At 38.7% G+C, this 20812-nt stretch overlaps 1 protein-coding gene across 4 annotated transcripts in view; it reads right to left on the bottom strand.

The window, feature by feature from the left end:
- Cep152 (centrosomal protein 152) overlaps positions 1-20812 on the bottom strand; it is a 157767-nt gene that overhangs the window by 53831 nt on the left and 83124 nt on the right. For all 4 annotated transcript variants that reach the window (XM_045157384.1, XM_045157381.1, XM_045157382.1 and 1 more), the window contains exons 18-19: positions 6586-6771; positions 576-833 (exon numbers count right to left, since the gene is read on the bottom strand). In XM_045157384.1, coding sequence (XP_045013319.1) covers positions 576-833; positions 6586-6771 — 444 coding nt within the window. The remainder of the gene's footprint in view (positions 1-575; positions 834-6585; positions 6772-20812) is intronic.

The raw sequence follows: 20812 nt of genomic DNA, 5'->3' as shown, positions 1-20812 counted from the left end.
CCTTTACTCTGCTAACATGGGATATGCTTTCCTAAAACAGTGTTGCTTTGACATCAAGTCATCTGCCCCAGTGAAAAGCTAGGTTGTGAGTGATTCAAGAGAAAGGCAAGGGCACCACATTTTGGTCACTGATGAGAATTACAAAGTTGCATTTACAAGGCATGTCTGCAAACCCAAACTCTGTATCAAGTCGCAACACCAATATTGTTAAATATCTTAATCCTTGAAATTTACTTATTTATAAACATTTTAAGTGAAACATTTTCTATAAAGTTCAATGTGAAATACCCTTAATTCATCTGTAATTCATATGTAAAACCACCATCTTTAATCTCGGGCTATTGGAACTCAGAGAACATTTTGTAAACTGAAACAATGCAGAGAAAAACAGGGGTGAAAGGTTTACAACAGAAATTAAATGAGCAAAACTTTATAGACAACAGAACAGGTTTTCTATTCTAGAAATGCATTTTTTCAAAATAACAAGAAACAAAGAGTTCAAAGGGTAAGATTTTGCAGGCTTTCAGTTAATAGTTCAATTCACATGATTTTGTTATACTAATTAGGTCTATTACCTGTTTGGTAAGATTTTCACAATATTTGAGCTCCAACTCAACTTCAAGTTTCTTCAAAGCTGCCTTAATAGCAGCTTCTTTCTCTTGTTCTAAATCTTGCTGGACCTTCCGTGTCTGTTCTTCTGCCAAGACTGCCAGCTCTGTCTTAGAAAGGACACCGAGGGCGGCCACCTGGTCTGTCTGGCTGCCACGGTCTGAGGTCTTCTTTGTCAGTGCCTTCGTAGTTTGACCCAGCTTCATCTGCCACTCCTTTTCCAGCTGTTGAATGCGTTTTTGTTTGATCAGTTTTCAGAAGAAAAATCGTATGAGAAAAAAAACATCCAAGTAGAATCTAGAATTTAAAGCTGGTGGCTCAATGGATAACGCGTGCTGAGCAAGACTGAATACCTGAGTTCAGATGCCTCAAGCCCACATAAACCTAGTCATTATAGTGCCAGCATCTGTAATCCCACAAAACTGAGAAGGGAAGCAGAGACAGGAGCATCTGCCAGCAGCGCACAGGACATCTAGCTGGCAGATGCAGCAGGGAACAAGAGACTTCCACAGTAGTGTAGATGGCAAGGACTAACCAAGTTGATCTCTGACCTCCACATGTGCACAGTGGCACATGCGCACCGGCACTCACACCTATCATCCACACATCAGACCCCTCCACTAAAGAACAAAAACTAGACATGGTTGAAGTAATTATGTGAGGCTTGGAAATTCAGTCCATGAAAATATATTTCCAATACATTTTACTCTTTGGTCTCAGGTACAGGACAAAAATTACATGGAAATTTGATTATGCCATGTAAGGACAGATTATTTTGCTAGGAGTATGTGACTTTCTGAAAGGTTTGGTACTAACACTACAAAGATTCCATGATAAAAACAAAAACAAAGCATTCTGTCATTCATGTGTTTCCTATCAATGCCATACTTTCCATACAGCAATTACTGAGTAAGCCTAATGAATGATATAAAGAGTTTCATGGACTCGCTCCCTAAATCTAATTCATTATGATACTAAAGTTTTACAAGTAGAGTACATTTAAGAAGGAGCCAAGACAGAAAGAATAACTTGACAATTTACCCATTCTCAACAATGTAATGGGCCACCTCTAATTAGCAGTCTTAAACAAAACTGTCAAGTAACTGAACTCTACTTTCTTTTTGCCTATACCTGGCTACCAAGTTAAAAGAAATTACAAGTAAGTTTGCAGACAGAAGGATTTAATAAAAATAAGCTAAAAGGCTTTGTTTGTTTCCATTTCCAAGTGTTAAATATCGTAAATCCTCAACTTTCTAAGAAATAAATACTTTTTAATCACATTTGTTCCTTAGGCAATAGGGAAAAACTGTTTTGTGCTTCTGAGCCTACTCTTTAATTCTTTTCTTTTAATCAACTACATGAATTATTTGTTTATATAGTTATATAGGTACATATAATGGTCTAGAGTTATTGGAGTCATTTCAGGACATGAAGTTAGAACAGTTTCATTTTTAGGAATCAAATAAGTGTCTGAAAAAGTAATATATTCTGAATTTGGAGAAAAAAATCAAGGTAGAATAATTTAAAAAATAAAACTGGTGATAGTCTAATTCTGAGATAGCAGATGATTCTATATGTAAGTGCTAATCAAAAATCCATGTGTGGGGCTGGAGAGATGGCTTAGCAGTTAAGCACTTGCCTGTGAAGCCTAAGGACCCCGGTTCGAGGCTCGGTTCCCCAGGTCCCACATTAGCCAGATGCACAAGGGGGCGTCTGGAGTTCGTCTGCAGAGGCTGGAGGCCCTGGCGCGCCCATTCTCTCTCTCTCTCTCTCTCTCTGTCTTTCTCTCTGTGTCTGTCGCTTTCAAATAAATAAATAATTAATTTAAAAAAAAATCCATGTGTGGCTGGTCTGTGTGTGGGCTGGCATGGAGGCCTGGAGTGAGTAAGCCAGACCCCTATTTACTGGTTCCTCTCACCTCCCCAGTCTGGGTTCCCTGTGCCTGTCTGTGTGCGGGCTGGTGCAGTGGTCAGCAGTGAATAGGTCAGACCTGTTTCCCAGCTCCTCCATCCTCCCTGGTCTAGGTTCCCTGCATGGAACAGGCAGACCCCACAGTGGGGAGTGAGTACACAAGACCCCCCCCTTCCTGGCTTCTCCCAGTTCCCTGGTCCAAGTTCTCTTAGCCAGTCTGTGTCCTGGAAGGCTCAGCATGGACTAAGCAGGCCAGTTCTCTGTTTCCTTGCTCTTCCCAGTCCCCTGATACTGGTAGGTCCCATTGTGCCTTGCTTGGGAAGCCTGGTCTGTGTGTGAGCTGTGCAATAAGGCCTTTTGATCTGGTATCCTAACTGGCCACTGGGTACCAACAAGCCTGTTCAACTGAGTCAGAGGGTACAGAGGCCAAAGAACAAAAACTTGCTTCCTCCTCAATAAAATAGTCTTTCTAAAATGGGTAGACAACAAAACAAAAAGAAAAACAATGAAAGTCAGAAAACTGAGATCCCCACCAAGGATGCCTAATCCTACAATGGAAGCCTCAAATAAAATCATAGAGAAATCAACAGAAATTTATTCCCAAAATGAAAATACAACAACCAATGAGATCCTGATTTAAAAAAAAAAAAAAAAACCTCTGAAATGGATGCAAACCATCAAAGAACCAACAATCATATCAATGAAATTGAACAGAATCATCTTCTAGAGCATTCAGCTTTTGACAGTAGACTTAACTTTATTGAAGAAAATGTTAGAACCCTCAAAAAAGATTGAAGATAAGTGAAGAAATGGAAGATCTCAACAACTGGTTAATTAAGCTTAATGAAGACTTGATCAAATGCAAGAATGAACTCCAGGAAGGATCAAGAAAATCAGAATTCAAATTGAAATCTTACCTCAAAAAAAGAGATGGACAAAGTGAAAAATAACACAACAGAAAATAAAAATCTAATAGAAATTATTAAAACATCTCTAGAACCCCTCACCAACAGAGTTACTCATGTTGAAGACAGCCATCTAACCTGGAAGACAAGGCAGAAGAAATTGATGGGGAGGCCAAAAACTTTGCTAAGTTCAAAAAATCAAGTGAACAAGTATGAGGGATCCATGGGACACCCTAAAACCACCAAATATCTGGATAATGGGTATACCAGAAGGAGAGGATATCAAGAACAGAGGCATACAGAACATATTCAACAAAATTATTGAAGAAAATTTTCTGAATCTCTCAAAAGAGTCTCATCCAGATACAAGAAGCCCACAGATCACCAGACAGGACCAAAGAAGAAACTCTCCAAGGCATATCACAGTTAAAATTCATAATAACAAAAACAAAGAGAGTGTTAAAAGTAGCAAGAGAGAAGCAATTCACAACGTACAAAGGCAATCCCAACAGAATTATGTTGTATTTCTCAATAGAAACCCTGAAAGCCAGAAGAGCCTGGAATGGAACACTTCAAAGTATGAAAAACTATGGCTTCCAACCCAAGCTACTTTACCCAGAAAAAGTATCCCTCATAATAGATGGTGAAAGAAAAACTTTCAATGAAAAAGGTCAACTTTATGATTATATGAACATAAAGCTAAATCTACAGAAAATAGTTGAGGGAATACTCCATATGGAACAGTCAAACAACTAAACTCAAGAATCAACAAGAAGATCACAATAACAAAATAGACCAGGCTCAAAACAGCATAAAACACAAGAAAGCAGCCCCATAAAACACCTCATTATAGAAGGGATTAATTTGAACCTTACAGCAATACCTTTAAATATTAATGGTCTTAACTCACCCATCAAAAGCTACAGGTTAAAAGAAGGGAGGAGGGTACTTAATAGGTTGGTATTGTATATATGTAAGTACAATGATTGAGATGGGAGGTAATATGATGGAGAATGGAATTTCAAAGGAGAAAGGGTGTGTGTCTGGGGGGGGGAGAGAGGGTATTACCATGGGATATTTTTTTATAATCATGGAAAATGTTAATAATTTTTTTTTAAAAGCTACAGGTTATCAGGATGGATGAAAAAACTAGCCCCTTCTATCTGCTGTTTTCAAGAAACCTGCCTCACCACTAAAGATAGACACCTCCTCAGAGTGAAAGGTTGGAAAATGATATTCCAAGCAAATGGAAATAAAAAACAAGCGGGCATTGCTATATTAATATCTGATAAAAGAGACTTCAAACAAAAAATTAATCAAAAAGCACAAAGAAGGCCACTTCTTATTCATCAAGGGAATGATCCAACATGAGCACATCATGATTTTATATATATGTATGTGTCAAAGACAGGTGCACCAAAACTTATAAAACAAAATCTACTTGACAATAAAATAGAAATAAACACCAACACCATAGTAACTGGAGACTTCAATACTCCACCATCATCAGTAGACAGATCAACCAAGCAGAAAATAAATAGGGAAATAATAGAGCTCTACCATATCATAGACCAACTAGATTTTTTTTTTAAATATTTTTTTGTTCATTTTTTATTTATTTATTTGAGAGCGACAGACACAGGGAGAAAGACAGATAGAGGGAGAGAGAGAATGGGCGCGCCAGGACTTCCAGCCACTGCAAACGAACTCCAGACACATGTGCCCCCTTGTGCATCTGGCTAATGTGGGACCTGGGGAACCAAGCCTTGAACCAGGGTCCTTAGGCTTCACAGGCAAGCACTTAACCACTAAGCCATCTCTCCAGCCCATAGACCAACTAGATTTAACAGATATCTACAGAACTTTCTACCCCAACTCTACAGAATACACATTCTTCTCAGCAGCCCATCCCTTCTCCAAAATTTACCATATATTAGGCCATAAAGCATGCCTTCATAAAGTGAGGAAAATTGAAGTAACTTCCTGCATCATGTTAGGTAACAATGCTTTAAAGGTAGAAATTAGTAACAAGAGACACGTCAAGAACTTCACCAGCTCCTGGAGACTATCAAACACACTTTTAAACAATGAATGGGTCATGGAAGAAATAAAAAAAGAAATTGTAAAATTCCTAGAACTGAATGATAATGAAAATACAACCTACCAAAACATATGGGACACAATGACGGCAGTCATAAGGGGAAAATTCACAGCCCCAATTGCCTTCATTACAAATACAGAAAGATCCCAAATTAATTACCTGACTGCACACCAAAAGGTGCTGGAAAAACAAGAAGAAACCAACCCAAAGAGCTCCAGATGGAAAAAACTAGTCAAGATTAGAGCAGAAAAATTAATGAATTGGAAACTAAGAAAACAATTTTTAAAAAAATTGATGAAACACGGGCTGGAGAGATGGCTTAGCGGTTAAGCGCTTGCCTGTGAAGCCTGTGGACCCCGGTTCGAGGTTCAATTCCCCAGGACCCACGTTAGCCAGATGCACAAGGGGGCGCACGTGTCTGGAGTTCATTTGCAGTGGCTGGAAGCCCTGGTGCGCCCATTCTCTCTCTCTCTCTCTCTCTCTGCCTGCCTGCCTTTCTCTCTTTCTCTCAAATAAATAAAAATTTTAAAAAAAAATTGATGAAACAAAGAGCTGGTTCTTTGAAAAAATTAACAAGATTGATAAACCCCTGACCAATATGATCAAGCAAGAACAGAGAAGTCTCAAATTAACAAAATCATAAATGTGGAAGAATCATCAGAGCATACTTCCAAAATCTCTACTCCACAAAATTAAATAATCTGGAAGAAATGGATGAATTCCTAGACACATACCACCTACCAAAACTAAACTCAGAGGATATTACTCTCCTAAACAAACCTACCAAATCCACAGAGATTGAAAAGGTAATCAAAAACCTCCCCCACAAGAAAAGTCCAGGACCAGATGGCTTCTCAGTGGAATTCTATCAAACTTTCATACAAGAACTGAAACCAATTTTTCTCAAACTGTTTTTGCAGTGTCTAGAGGCCCTGGCATGACCCCACCCTTTCAAATAAGATACTTAAAAAAAAAAATCCATGTGTGTAGGAAGAACTATGTTCTGTAATTAATGCTCCATTTTTAACATAGTGACTGGAAAGAAATTTTGGTACACACCTCTTTCATTTCCTTGTCCAAGTGTGCACTGGAGATCATCACTTCATTTCCACCCTGCTGTTTAACATTGCTTTCTCGTTCTTTCAGCCACTTGTTTTTTTCCATCTTAAGAGTTTCTTGATACTTTTCTTCAAGTTCCAACTTTAGTTTCCTTACATATTCTTCTCTTGCCTCCAAGAGCTGTCTCTGTAAACAAAATTCAACTGAGGATCTCTGTATAATACTGATCATCACAAAAGATAAACATTTAAACTTGAGTATTGCTTAGATCTAAAGGAAAAAAGAAATGCAACGTCTAAGGACTAAGTGTTATACTACAGTTGCATGCAAAAGCCTCAGTATAAAATACAGGAGTGGCATCAAGAATGAGAATGTTGATCAGAGCCATCAGTGGTTAGCATTTACCCTCAACTGTTGGTGTATTTAAGATGATACAGGATTTCACACTCCCTCTCTATGAATGCATACTGAGCTGCCACTCATCCTACAGCCTGACTCAACAAACTCTCTAGAGGTGGAGGAAGGAGGATTAAGAGTTCAAAGCCATCCTTGATTTCATACCAAGTTTGTAACCAGCCTGGGCTGAGACCCTATATCACCCCTCCCTTGCAGCCACCCCTGCCTCCAAAGAAACAATAAAGAAAAAGAGCAAACAGTAGCACACATGAAACATGAAAATATACCCTCTTTGTGATGTCTGTCTCAAAGTTTGCATCCAAAGTAATTTCCTCACCTAAAGCTCAGACACAGGTAAATTGCTCTTGTCCTGCAGAGAAGAGCAACCTCCAAAGCTCCCTAGTCTGCGCTACAGTTTAATAAAATCCCAGCCATTCCAGCCATGTGGGTGTGCGCACACACGCTTGTTCATGTGTGTGCATGCATATGTGTGCAACACTGCCTACATTTGGAGAATGAGAAAAGATGGAAGTCTCCTAAATATAAAGATATTCCATTTCTGATTGACTTACAAAAACTGCAAAGTGTTCTAGCTGTCTACAATAAAAAAAAAGAGGAAGAGCTGGGCCTGGTGGCACATGCCTTTAATCCCAGCACTTGGGAGGCAGAGGTAGGAGGATCAACATGAGTTCAAGGCCACCCTAAGACTACCCAGTGGATTCTAGGTCAGCCTGTGCTAGAGTGAAACCCTACCTCGAAGCGCCCCCTCCGCCCCGCAAAAAAAAAAAAAAATCAACTTCTGATGTTCTAAATATACTGGCCTTTGAGTGGAGTGTGTGTACAAAGTGACAGCACAAGAAAGCTTTAAGGACAATGAATCTATTGTGCATCCTGATCAATATATACATATGCTCAAAAATTTCAGATTTATACACCCAGTTAGGAGGGCAGTAAATGTTATATTTTTGTTTTTATCTTTTTACATTAGTAGAAATTAAATTCAGAGCTTCATGAATATTAGGCAAGTGTTCCACTACTGAGCTATATCCCTGGTTCTAATATCAAATACTTGAAGGAAATTAACCGGTAACATTTGGAAGCATGGGTTTGGAAAAACAGGTACAGTCATATAATTTTTATCTTCTTTCACTTATGTATAAATTTTTCCAGCCAAAATGTCAATAAGTACTAACCTTTATATAAGGTCTAATTTTTAGCTAAATTGATTCTTTTAAAAGTTCCCCAAAATATATTTTGAGAAAAGTGATATTTTTGAGAGGGAAAATATGAGGGGTGGGAAATGGGAAGAAAATGGGTAGGCAGGGAAGAGGAGGGACAGGAATCAATAAAACAAATTGTATGAAAATTCTCCTCAGCAGCGCATGGAACCTTCTCTAAAATAAATCATATATTGGGTCATAAAGCCTGCCTCCATATATTGAGAAAGATCGAAATCATTTCTTTCATGATACCAGTTCACAATGCTGTATTGTTAGAAATTAACAACAAAAGATATACCAGGAATCCCATTAGTTCCTGAAAACTGAACAACACACTTTTCAACAATAAATGAGTAGTGGATGAAATAAAAAATAAAATTGCAAAATTTCAAGAATTAAATGACAATGAGAACACCACATACCAAAACATAAGGGACACAATGAAGATGGCCCTCAGGGGAAAATTCATAGCACTAAATCCCTTCATAACACAGAGAGATCCCAAATCAATAACCTAACCATCACATAAACACACTGGAAAAACAAGATGAATCCAACCAAAAAAAGTTCCAGTTGGAAAGAAATAATTAAGATCAGAGCAGAAATTAATGAATTGGAAACTAAAAAACAAAAAAAAATTTAAGAAAATTGATGAAACAAAGAGCTATTTCTTGGAAAAAATAAACAAAATTGATAAATCCCTGGCCAATTTGATCAAGCACAAAAAGAGATGCTTCAAATTAACAAAATTAGAAGTGAAAAGGAGAGATCACACAGACATAAGTGAAATTTGGGGAATCATCAGGACTTATTTCAAAAGCCTCTTCTCCACAAAACTGGATAATATGGAGGAAATGAACTAATTCCTAGATACATACCACCTACCAAAGCTAAACTGAGAGCATATTAATGTCCTAAACAAACCTATCACACCTATCAATATTGAAAAGGTAACCAAAAACCTACACAAAAAGAAGAATCCAGGACCAGATGGTTTCTTAGCAGAATTCTATCAAACCTTCATAGAAGAACTGAAACCAATTTTTCTCAAACTGTGCCACACAATCAGTGAACAGGGAAAGCTCCCAAATTCCTTCTATGAAGTTACTCTCACCCTAATACCAAAGCCAGGCAGATCTACCACAAGAAAAGAAAACTATAGGCCTATTTTCATGATGCACTTAGACACAAAGATCCTGAACAAAATCCTTGCAAACCGAATTCAACAACACATCAGAAGTATCATCTACCTTGATCAAGTAGGTTTCATGCCAGAAATGCAGGGTGGTTCAACATATGGATATCTGTCAATGTAATATACCACATGTGGTAGTTTGCATAGATGGCCCCCAACATATTCACTGTTTTATTAGTTTGTACTTTGCATCTGCAGCCACCTGGCTGGAGAGGGTGTCACTGGGTGTGGTGGTAGGTATGAGATTTCAATCTAAAGATATGCAAAGTGTGCTAGCTGGAGTTCCTGAAGTGTGCTGTGCTATATGTCTTCTGGCTTGCACTTCCCTCTCTCTGCTTGGATCTGTGAAAGCAGATCAGCTTCTTGTGCTATTATAGAACTTCCCCTGGATCTGTAAGCTTCAATAAATATCCCTTCCTCTATAATTGTGCCTGGTCTGAAAGTTCATCTCAGCAAACATGAAGGTGTCTTCTACACTATATAAATAAGCTTACACACAAAAACCGCATGATCATTTCGATAGATGCAGAAAAGGCCTTTGACAAAATATAACATCACTTTATGATCAAAACATTGGAGAGAAGTGGCATGGTTAGTTTATATTTCAACATAATAAAGGCTATATACAAAGCTCCTAAAGCCCAAATAATACTTAATGGAGAAAGACTGAAGGAATTCCCACTGAGATCAGGAACAAGACTGGGGTGTCCACTCTTACCTCTGCTTTTCAATATAGTACTGGAAGTCCTAGCTCAAGCAATAAAACAGGAGAAAGAAATAAAAGGGATACAACTTGGAAAGGAAGAAGTTAAGTTAGCTCTATTTGCAGATGACATGATTCTATACATGAGTGACCCAAGAACCTCCATCTCAAAAATCTTAAAGGTGATTAACTCCTTCAGCAAAGAGGCAGGATACAAATTCAATGCACAAAACTCAGTAGCCTTTCTATATGCAAAAGACAAAGATACAGAGAAAGAAATAAGTGACATTGTCCCATTTTCAATAGCAACAACAACAACAAAAATACTTTGGGATAACATTAACCAAGGATGTGGAAGCTCTATACAAATGAAACATAAAAACATTCAAGAAAGAAATTGAGGAGGACTTGAGAAAATAGAAAGATCTCCCATGCTTCTGGCTAGGCAGAATTAACATTTTGAAATGGCAATCTTACCAAAGACAATATACAGATTTAATGCAATACTAATAATAATGGCAACATTTTTCTTCACCAAGACAGAAAAAATGATCTCAAAATTCATATGGGATGGCAGAAGGCCTCAGATATCCAACCATATCCTTAGCAAAAGAAACACATCTGGAGATATCACCATACCTGATATAAAGCTATATTACAAAGCCACAGTAATAAAAAAAAAACAACATGGTACTAGACCAATGGAAAAGAATTGAGGACCTGGACTTTGGGTCAATAACTACAGTTATTTGATATTTCACAGAGGTCCTAACAATGGAGGCTGGAGAAAAGATAGCATCTTCAACAAATAGTGTTGTACAAACTGGATATTCATATGCAGGAAAATGATACTTGATCCACACATCTCACCATGCACAAAAATTATGGCCAAATGAATCAAAGACCTTAATAGAAGACCAAAAACTCTGCTACTACAAAAGAAAAAAGAGGAAGAAATTTCCATGATATAGGAATGGAAAAGACTTCCTGAACAAAACCCCAATAGCTTAGGAACTTAAACAATCACTCAACCATTGGGATCTCATGAAATTAAAGTTTCTTGACAGACAAACATACAATAAGCAGAGCCAATAGATTAACCACAGAATGGGAGAATTTTTTTTTTTTTTTTTTTTTGCCAGCTATACAACTGCAGAGACCTAATCCCTAGAATCTACAAACAGCCAAAAAACCTAAACAATAAAAAGTCAAATAACCCACTCACAAAGTGGGGCAGAGAACTGTATAGGGAGTTCTCAGAGGAAGAAATACAAATGGCAAACATACACTTAAGAAAATGTTCATTGACTTCCAGTTAAGATGACGGCACAGGAACCACGCCAAGGCAGCCTAGGGAAGAAAAACCCAAAGAAAACCCAGCAAAATACACACTTTTACTAAAAAGTGAGGTGTATAAGAAATTAAAATGGCAGCAGAGAAGTAGGAGAGATCCAGAGCACACATCGGCAGGCCGCAGCAGCTCCGGCAGCAGCGGCTTTGGCTCCAGCAGAAGAAGCGGTGGTGGAAGCGGTGGATTCAACTCCGGATCTGGCAGCAACTGCAGCAGCTCTGGCACTGGCAACAGTGGCTCTGGCACTGGCAACAGTGGCTCTAGCAGTGGCAGATCCAGCAGTAGCAGCAGCAGCTATAGCAGCGGGGGATCCATCAGGGGCAGCTTCAGCAGCAGCAGCGGCGGTTCCAGCAGTGGTGGTGCAGGTCTGCAGGGCCACAATTGCCAGGCTTGGTTTGCCCCACAGAAAAAGCCAGTGCCCGGCTCCAGAAAACAGAACAGCAGTCCAGCGACACAGCCAGCCTACTTGACTGAGACCAAAATCATCCAAAAAGATAACTGGGATTGTACCAGGGAAGGGTCTCACTTTGTCACAAGCTGACTTGGAACCCTCAACAGATCAGAAATCTAAACCTCTTTGTTGATAGAGGATCTGGTTGTTATAATAACTACTCCTGCAAACTACTCTGTGCTGTTGTTTATTGAATGTGTATAGTGTTTAGTTAAATTGTAGAATCTACCTGTACTTTGTTCCACTCAGCCTACATGAATACTCCCATAGTAAGCAAACTCAACCCCTAGGAACAATTTTGTAGATACTCTGAGAATGCTCAGAGTCACACCTAACATCTTAATTTCCTACACTGAAGATATATAACATCAGATCAATTGATTCAAGCATTAACATAATCCAAGATGCAAAAATATATACACTATAACACAAGAAACACCAGAAATCAAGATAATATAAATCCACCAAAAAGTATTAATATATCAGAAATGACCTCCAGTGAGAACGAATTAGAGGAAATGCCTGAGAAAGATTTCAATAAAATGGTTGTAAATATGTTCAAAGAAGTTAAAGAAGAAATCAAAGGAATGAAAAAGGAAATCAAAGGAATCAAAGAAGACACAGGACACCAATTTAACGAAATAAAGAAGTAATACAAGACATAAATAAAGAAATAGAAATAATAAAGAAAAACCAGTCAGAATTACTAGTAATGAAGAACACAGCTAATGAAATAAAAAACTCTGTACAAAATCTCACCAGTAGAATGGATGAAGGAGAGGACAGAATATCTAAGCTAGACCAGGTGGCAGATCTAATATAGTCTAACAAAGAGAAAGTCAAACTAATAGAGAAGTATGAATGGGAATTTCAAGATATATGAGACACTAAGAAAACATCAAACTTAGGAAATCAGGGCATAGCAGAAGGAGAAGAATTTCACTCCAAAGGCGTCCTCAACAAAATCAAAATCATAATCAACAAAAACAAAATCATGGAAGCAAACTTCCCCCAAACTGGGAAAGAGGTGCCAATGCAGATATGGGAAGCATTTAGAACACCAGTCAGACAAAACCTGGAAAGAAACTCTCCTTACCATATTATAATCAAACTATCAAAGAGACAATCCAAAGAAAAATATTGAAAGCAGTCAGACAGAAAAATCAAGTTACCTACAAAGGCAAGCCCATCAGGATTATAGCAGATTACTCAACACAAACTTTAAAAGCCAGAAGGGCTTGGAGTGATGTATGCCAAATTCTGAAAGATAACAACTGTCAACCAAGGTTACTTTATCCTGCAAAGCTATCCATTCAAATAGATGGAGAAAGAAGGACATTCCATGACAAAAGCATGTTAACGGAGTATTTGAAGACAAAACCAGCTCCACAGAAAATACTTGAAAGAATCCTCCGTGCTGAAGAGAAAGAAAAGAACACATATAAAGAACCTGGAAAAAAACAAACAATACTCAAATACTCAAATACTATGGCAAACATAAATACACACCTTTCAATAAAATCTCTTAATATCAACGGCCTCCATGTCCCAACCAAAAGACATAGGTTTGCAGACTGGGTTAAAAAGCAGGATCCTTCAATTTGTTGCCTCCAAGAAACTGACCTTTCTACAAAGTATGGATATTATATTAGGGTGGAAGGTTGGAAAACTGTGTTTCAAGCAAATGGGCCTAGAAAACAAGCAGGGGTTGCTATCCTAGTATCTGACAAGGGAGACTTCACTCAAATGTTAGTCAAGAAAGATAAGGAAGGTCACTTTATATTGATTAAGGGCACACTCCAACAGGAGGACATTACAATCCTAAACATATAGGCACCTAACATGGGGGATCCCAAATTCATCAAACAAACACTATTAGAACTAAGGTCACAGATAACACCAAACACAGTGGTGGTGGATGACTTTAACACCCCACTCTCATCAATTGACAGGTCATCCCAGGAAAAAATAAACAGAGAGGCATCTGGACTAAATGAGGTCATAGAAGGAATGGACCTAACAGATATATACAGGACATTTCATCCAAATGCTGCAGAATATACATTCTTTTCAGCAGCACATGAAACATTCTCTAATATAGACCATATATTAGGACACAAAGCAAATCTTAACAAATTCAGGAAAATTGAAATAATTCCTTGCATTCTATCTGACCACAATGGAATTAAACTACAAATCAGTAGCAAGAAAGGCTACAGAGCATATATAAAATCATGGAAACTAAATAAATGAAGAATGGGTCAAAGAAGAAATCAAGAAGGAAATCAAAAATTTTATCGAGTCAAACGATAATCAGAAGACAACATACCAGAATCTCTGAGACACAATGAAAGCAGTTCTAAGAGGTAAAATTATAGCTTGCAGTGCCTATATTAAGAAATTAGGCAGCCGGGCGTGGTGGCGCACGCCTTTAATCCCAGCACTCGGGAGGCAGAGGTAGGAGGATCGCCGTGAGTTCGAGGCCACCTTGAGACTACATAGTGAATTCCAGGTCAGCCTGAGCCAGAGTGAAACCTTGCCTCGAAAAACCAAAAAAAAAATAAATAAATAAATTAGGAAGGTCGCAAGTAAACGACCTAATGTTTCACCTTAAAGCCTTGGAAAAAGAACAAGGCAAACCAAAAATCAGTAGGCGGGAAGACATAATAAAGATCTGGGCAGAAATTAATAAAATAGAAACAAACAAACAAAAAAAAAAAAAAACAATCCAAAGAATTAATGAAACAAAGAGTTGGTTCTTTGAAAGGATAAACAAGATTGATAGACCCTTAGCAAATCTGACCAAAAGAGAGAAAAGACACAAATTAGTAAAATTAGATAACATCACAACAGATGCCAGCGAAATTCACAAGAAACATAGTGACATACTATAAAAGCATATGCTCCACAAGTATGAAAATCTGAAAAAAATGGATGATTTCCTTGATTTATATGACCTACCTGAATTAAATCAAGATGAGATTAATCACTGAAATATACCTATAACAAGCATGGAGATCCAAACAGTTATCAAAAATCACCCAACTAAAAAAAGCCCAGGCCCAGATGGATTCACTGCTGAATTTTACCAGACCTACAAGGAAGAGCTAACACCATTGCTTCTTAAGCTTTTCCAGGAAATAGAAAAAGAAGGAATTCTACCAAACTCCTTCTATGAAGCCAGCATCACCCTGATACCAAAACCAGGCAAAGATAGAACAAAAAAAGAAAATTACAGATCAATCTTCCTCATAAACATAGACGCAAAAATTCTCAACAAAATATTGGCAAACAGAACACAAGAATATATCAGAAAGATCATTCATGCTGACCAAGTAGGCTTTATCCAAGAGATGCAGGGATGGTTCAATATATGCAAATCGATAAATGTAATACATTATATAAATGGATTGAAGGACAAAAATCACACGATCATCTCATTAGACGCAGAGAAAGCATTTGACAAAATCATCATAAAAGTCCTACAGAGACTGGGAATTGAAGGAACATATCTCAATATAATAAAGACTATTTATGACAAGCCTATAGCCAACATATTACTAAATGGGGAAAATCTGGAAGCTTTTCCACTAAAATCAGGAACAAGACAGGAGTGTCCAATGTCCCCACATTTATTTAATATAGTACTGGAAGTCTTAGCCATAGCAATAAGGCAAGAGACACACATAAAAGGGATAAAAATTGGAAAGGAAGAGATCAAGTTATCATTATTTGAAGATGACATGATTCTATATATAAAGGACCCTAAAGACTCTAGTAGCAAACTGTTAGAGCTGATAAACACCTATAGCCATATAGCAGGATACGAAATAAATACACAGAAATCAGGTGCCTTCATATATGCTAACAACAAACACACAGAGGATGAAATCAGAGAATCACTCCCATTCACAATTGCATCAAAAAAATAAATAAAGATAAACTACCTTGGAATAAACCTAACCAAGGAAGTAAAGAATCTCTACAATGAGAACATTAAAACACTCAAGCAAGAATTTTCAGAAGACACTCAGAAGTGGAAACACATCCCTTGTTCCTGGATTCGAAGAATCAATATTATGAAAATGGAAATCTTACCAATAGCAATCTACACATTTAATGCAATCCCCTCAAAATTCCAAAGGCATTCTTCATGGAAATAGAAAAAACAATCCAAAAATTCATCTGGAATCACAAAAGACCTCAAATATCTAAAATAATACTGAGCAACAAAAATAAGGCTGGTGGTATCACCATACCTGATTTTAACCTATACTAGAAAGCCAAAGTAACAAAACCAGCGTGGTACTGGCACAAAAGCAGACATGTAGATCAATGGAACAGAATAGAGGACCCAGATATAAGTCTAGGTAGCTATAGCCACCTGATATTCAATAAAAATGCCAAAAATACTCATTGGAGAAAAGACAGCCTCTTCAGAAAATGGTGTTGGGAAAACTGGATATGTATCTAGGGTAGGATTTAAATAGATTCTTCTCTCTTTCCATTCACAAGAGTTAAGTTCAAATGGATTAAAGACCTTAACATCAGACCTGAAACTCTGAAACTGCTAGAGGAAAAAGTAGGGGAAACCCTTCAACATATTGGTCTTGGCAAAGACTTTCTGAATACAACCCCAGTTGCTCAGGCAATAAAAGCACAGATTAACTACTGGGACCTCAAGAAATTACAAAGATTTTGTACTGCAAAGGACACAGTGAATAAAGCAAAGAGGCAGCCTACAGAATGGGAAAAAATCTTCACCAGCTATATATCTTAAAGAGCATTAATATCTAGTGTATACAAAGAATTCAAAAAGTTAAATAATAAGGAATCAAACAAGCCAATCCAAAAATGGGTATGGAGCTAAATAGAAAGTTCACAAAGGAAGAAATATGAATGGCATTAAGCATCTAAAAAAATGTTCTGCATCCCTAGTCATCAGGGAAATGCAGATTAAAACTACATTGAGATTCCTTTCACTCCTGTCAGATTGGCCACCATCATGAAAACAAATGATCATAAATGTTGGTGGGGATGTGGAAAAAGAGGAATCCTTGTACACTGTTGCTATGAATGCAATCTGGTCCAGCCATTGTGGAAATCAGTGTGGAGGTTCCTAAAACAGCTAAAGATTGATCTACCATATGACCCAGCTATAGCACTCCTAGGCATATATCCAAAGAGCTCTTCTCATTTCCTTAGAAGTACGTGCTCAACCATGTTTATTGCTGCTCAATTTATAACAACTGAGAAATGGAACCAGCCTAGATGTTCCTCAACTGATGAGTGGATAATGAAGATGTGGCACATTTATACAATGGAGTTCTACTCAGCGGTAAAGAAAAATGAAGTTATGAAATTTGCAGAAACATGGAAGTATCTGGAAAGGATTATACTAAGTGAGGTAACCCAGGCCCAGAAAGCCAAGCGCCACATGTTTTCCCTCATATGTGGATCCTAGCTACAGTGATTGGGGTTCTGTGTGAGAAGGAAAAAACTCAGTAGCAGAGGCCAGTAAGTTAAAAAGGAGATATAAAGGGAAGAGAAAGGAAGGGAGGAGGGTACTTAATAGGTTGTATATATGTAAGTAGAAGAATAGATTAACAGAGGTGAAAAGGTACAAAGTGAGGTCAGGGAAAGAGATTGAGTAAAGGAAAGGTGGAGGGAGGGCTAATCAAAATCTAAGATACAAATAAATCATATGGGATCCTCTGGCTTCTGACAATGGAAAACTCAGGAGCCATATATCGTTGTTAAAAATTTCCAGTGCCAGGGATGGGATACCTCCAGTGAGTTGTTGGCCAGGGAGGTACATGATGCCCGTGAAATATTATACGCCATTGCCGAGGCCGTTGGTTCCCACCAGGAATAGATGGTAAGACCCTATTCCTGAAGATGCCACATACTTGGGCTGCAAGGCCACTGAAAAATACCACTGGAACTGAGCTGATAACCTCCTCCATTTAGACCAGCTGACAGAAAGCTGGAAGAAGCCATTCTACATGTAGTTCAACGATCAGTGAAGATACTCAACAGTGGACACTGCAAGCCTTATAATTGGCCAGCCAGCCCAAATGAGCCAATGGGTGCAATAGTGGCACGTCTGTCATGGTGGAAAACAACTGCCCTCCAATTGGACTGGGGGTCCACTCCATGGCAGGGAACACATCCCTGATACTGAAAACTTAAAACAGGTGTAGTCTTGAGCCCTAGGGGTGTAACATCTGCTGATGTCTGGAAAAATGTATATATTATGCTTATCAAACTGCCCAGTAAGCACTCTTAATATTTATACCCTTATATTAATACTACTCTCACTTTGGGTAGAGAATCTTCTGTTTTCAGATGGCAGTGACCTTGGGATGACTCAGAAGGTATCATAGTGCTAGAAAGAAGTGACTGGAGTACTGACTAACATCTCTATCACAACTTCCAAAGCTCAGGGTCTAATGCGGAAGAGGTGGCGGAAAGAATGTAAGAGCCAAAGGAAAGGTAGGACTCCTTACAACGTGCTCCCTCAAGACATAAAATGGCCTGGATATCCATGACCTCATAGTACCTGACACTACCTCCACAAGCCCATCATAAGAGGAGGTAAAGATCATGACATCAAAATAAAAGAGAGACCGATTGAGATGGGGAGGGGATAGGATGGAGAATGGAATTTCAAAGGGGCAAGTGAGGTGGGGGAGAGAGGGTATTACCATGGGATATTTTTTATCATCAAGGAAAATGTTAATAAAAATTGAGAAAAATAAAAACCAAAAGAAAAAAAAAAGGAAGAAAATGTTCAGCCCTAATCATCAGGGAAATGCAAATTAAAACAACTATGAGATTCCACCTTACCCCAGAAGGATAGCAAACATTAAAAAGTCAAATGAGCCTCGCATAGTGGCACATTCCTTTAATCCCAGCCCTCGGGAGGCAGAGGTGGGAGGATCACCATGAGTTCGAGGCCACCCTGAGACTCCATAGTGAATTCCAGGTCAGCCTGGGCTAGAGTGAGACCCTCCCTCAAAAAAAAAAAAAAGTCAAATAAAAACAAATGCTGGAGAAGATGTGGAGAAATAGGAACTCTCATTCACTGTTGGTAGGAATGTAAGATGGTACAACCACTATGGAAAGCAATATGGAGACTCCTCAAAAAGGTAACTATAGAGTTACCAACAGACCCAATTATTCCTTATTGGGCATTTACCCAAAAGCTCCATGCCTCAGTTAAGAGAGATTTGCTCAACCATGTTTACAGCTGCTCAATTTATAATAACTAACAGCTGGAATCAACCCAGATGTCCATCATCAGATGAGTGCATAACCTAGATGTAGTATATCTACATGATGGAATTCTACACAGCAGTAAGGAAAAATGACACAATAAAATTTGAAGAAAAATGGTCAAACTTGGAACAAATCATTCTCAGTGAACTCACCCAATCGCATAAAGATAATTATCTCATGGTCTCACTCATCTGTGGCTCCTAACCTGAATCTGCCTGAGATGCTGACATACCTAATAAACATCTGGAGGCCTGGACAATAGGGAGGGTGGGATGGTAGGGGAGGGTAAGGGGGGTAGGATATAAAACTGGACCCAAATGGCAATGGTACCATAAAATTCTAAATCCTAAAAGACAGATTAAATGGTTGAACCATCCTCTGGTCCTTAGAGGGAATAACTGAATCACAAGGCCCAGGAGAGGGGATGATGAAGACTGACCTTAATCTTCTGTTTCCCTCCTTCCCTCCCTCCCACTCTTCTCCCTCTTCTCTCTTTCTTTTTTATAATATTTATTTTTTTCCCTACTTCTTTTCCCTTGACTGGTCTGTAGCTCCCAGTACCAGCATGTGGTTAACATCCACAATGAGTTGTTGATCAGACAGACCTACAAGGTTTCCCAAAATAAGACAGATTTCTGTCAGAGTACTTGATGGCCCACCAAAGGTCAGTGGTAAGACCCTACTGCCAAAGTCACAATAAGCTGTTGGTACAGAACATGAAGTGATCTGGCTGTAATATGGAAGAGAGTCAGTCCCCAGACAATTAGCTCGTCTAGTGCCAGAAGGTGCTACCTGAGTGACTGGGAGAAAATGGCCAACATCTGTCCAAGCAACTTGTGGTCTAAGCTACTCAGCAGCAAACAACCTGATGTGATGCTGACACAAGTCCAATAGTGGCACCCAGCCATGGTGGGCAACCAACTGCTCTTGATTTGGCTAATGGATCCACTCAGTGGAACAGAACCCATAGCTGGTTCTGGGAAAAAAGTCAGAACCATATCCAAAAAACAAGTCTGCTCTCCATTATCAAGCTCCCACCAACTGTGGGCTACAAGAGGGCCTACACTTATGAAATTCTCTCTAAAATAATAATGGTTATATTACTTATCTGGTGCTGAATTCACTCTCTGTTAGAGAACTTGCTTCTCTTTTTCAAATGGACACAGAACCTAAGGAGAGAATCAGCCCATCACACCTCACCAGAGACCCAGCTAACACCATAGAGTAATTGGGGCAATGAGCAAGAGTGCTGCTTTCTTGGTGAACCTGGTACCAGCACAAGGGCTGAAGAAGATGGATACAGAGAACACTCAACTCCTACCAAACCAGATGTTCAGAGACACAGAGGTTCCCAAGACCTCGTTACTGAAGTAGACATAAAACAAACACAATATGACTCAGGGAACTTCACAGAAGAGGGGGCAGAAAGATTGTTAGAGCCACATGTTGGGATATTATGTACAGAGACATTGCCTCTTCCCCATAATTGATGGCTAACCCCACAATGCACGACCCACATTCTCCAACAAGGAGGGTCCCTTTGGAGGTGGGATTGCAGGGGGGGAGGCTAATGATGGTACCAATATGGCTGTATATACACTGTATATACACTGTATACATAACTAATGAA

This window comes from Jaculus jaculus, chromosome 8 (assembly GCF_020740685.1).
Source record: "Jaculus jaculus isolate mJacJac1 chromosome 8, mJacJac1.mat.Y.cur, whole genome shotgun sequence".
Classification (NCBI taxonomy): Eukaryota; Metazoa; Chordata; class Mammalia; order Rodentia; family Dipodidae; genus Jaculus; species Jaculus jaculus.
Note: the sequence above shows the minus strand (reverse complement) of the source record. Positions and strands in the feature narration are given on the sequence as shown.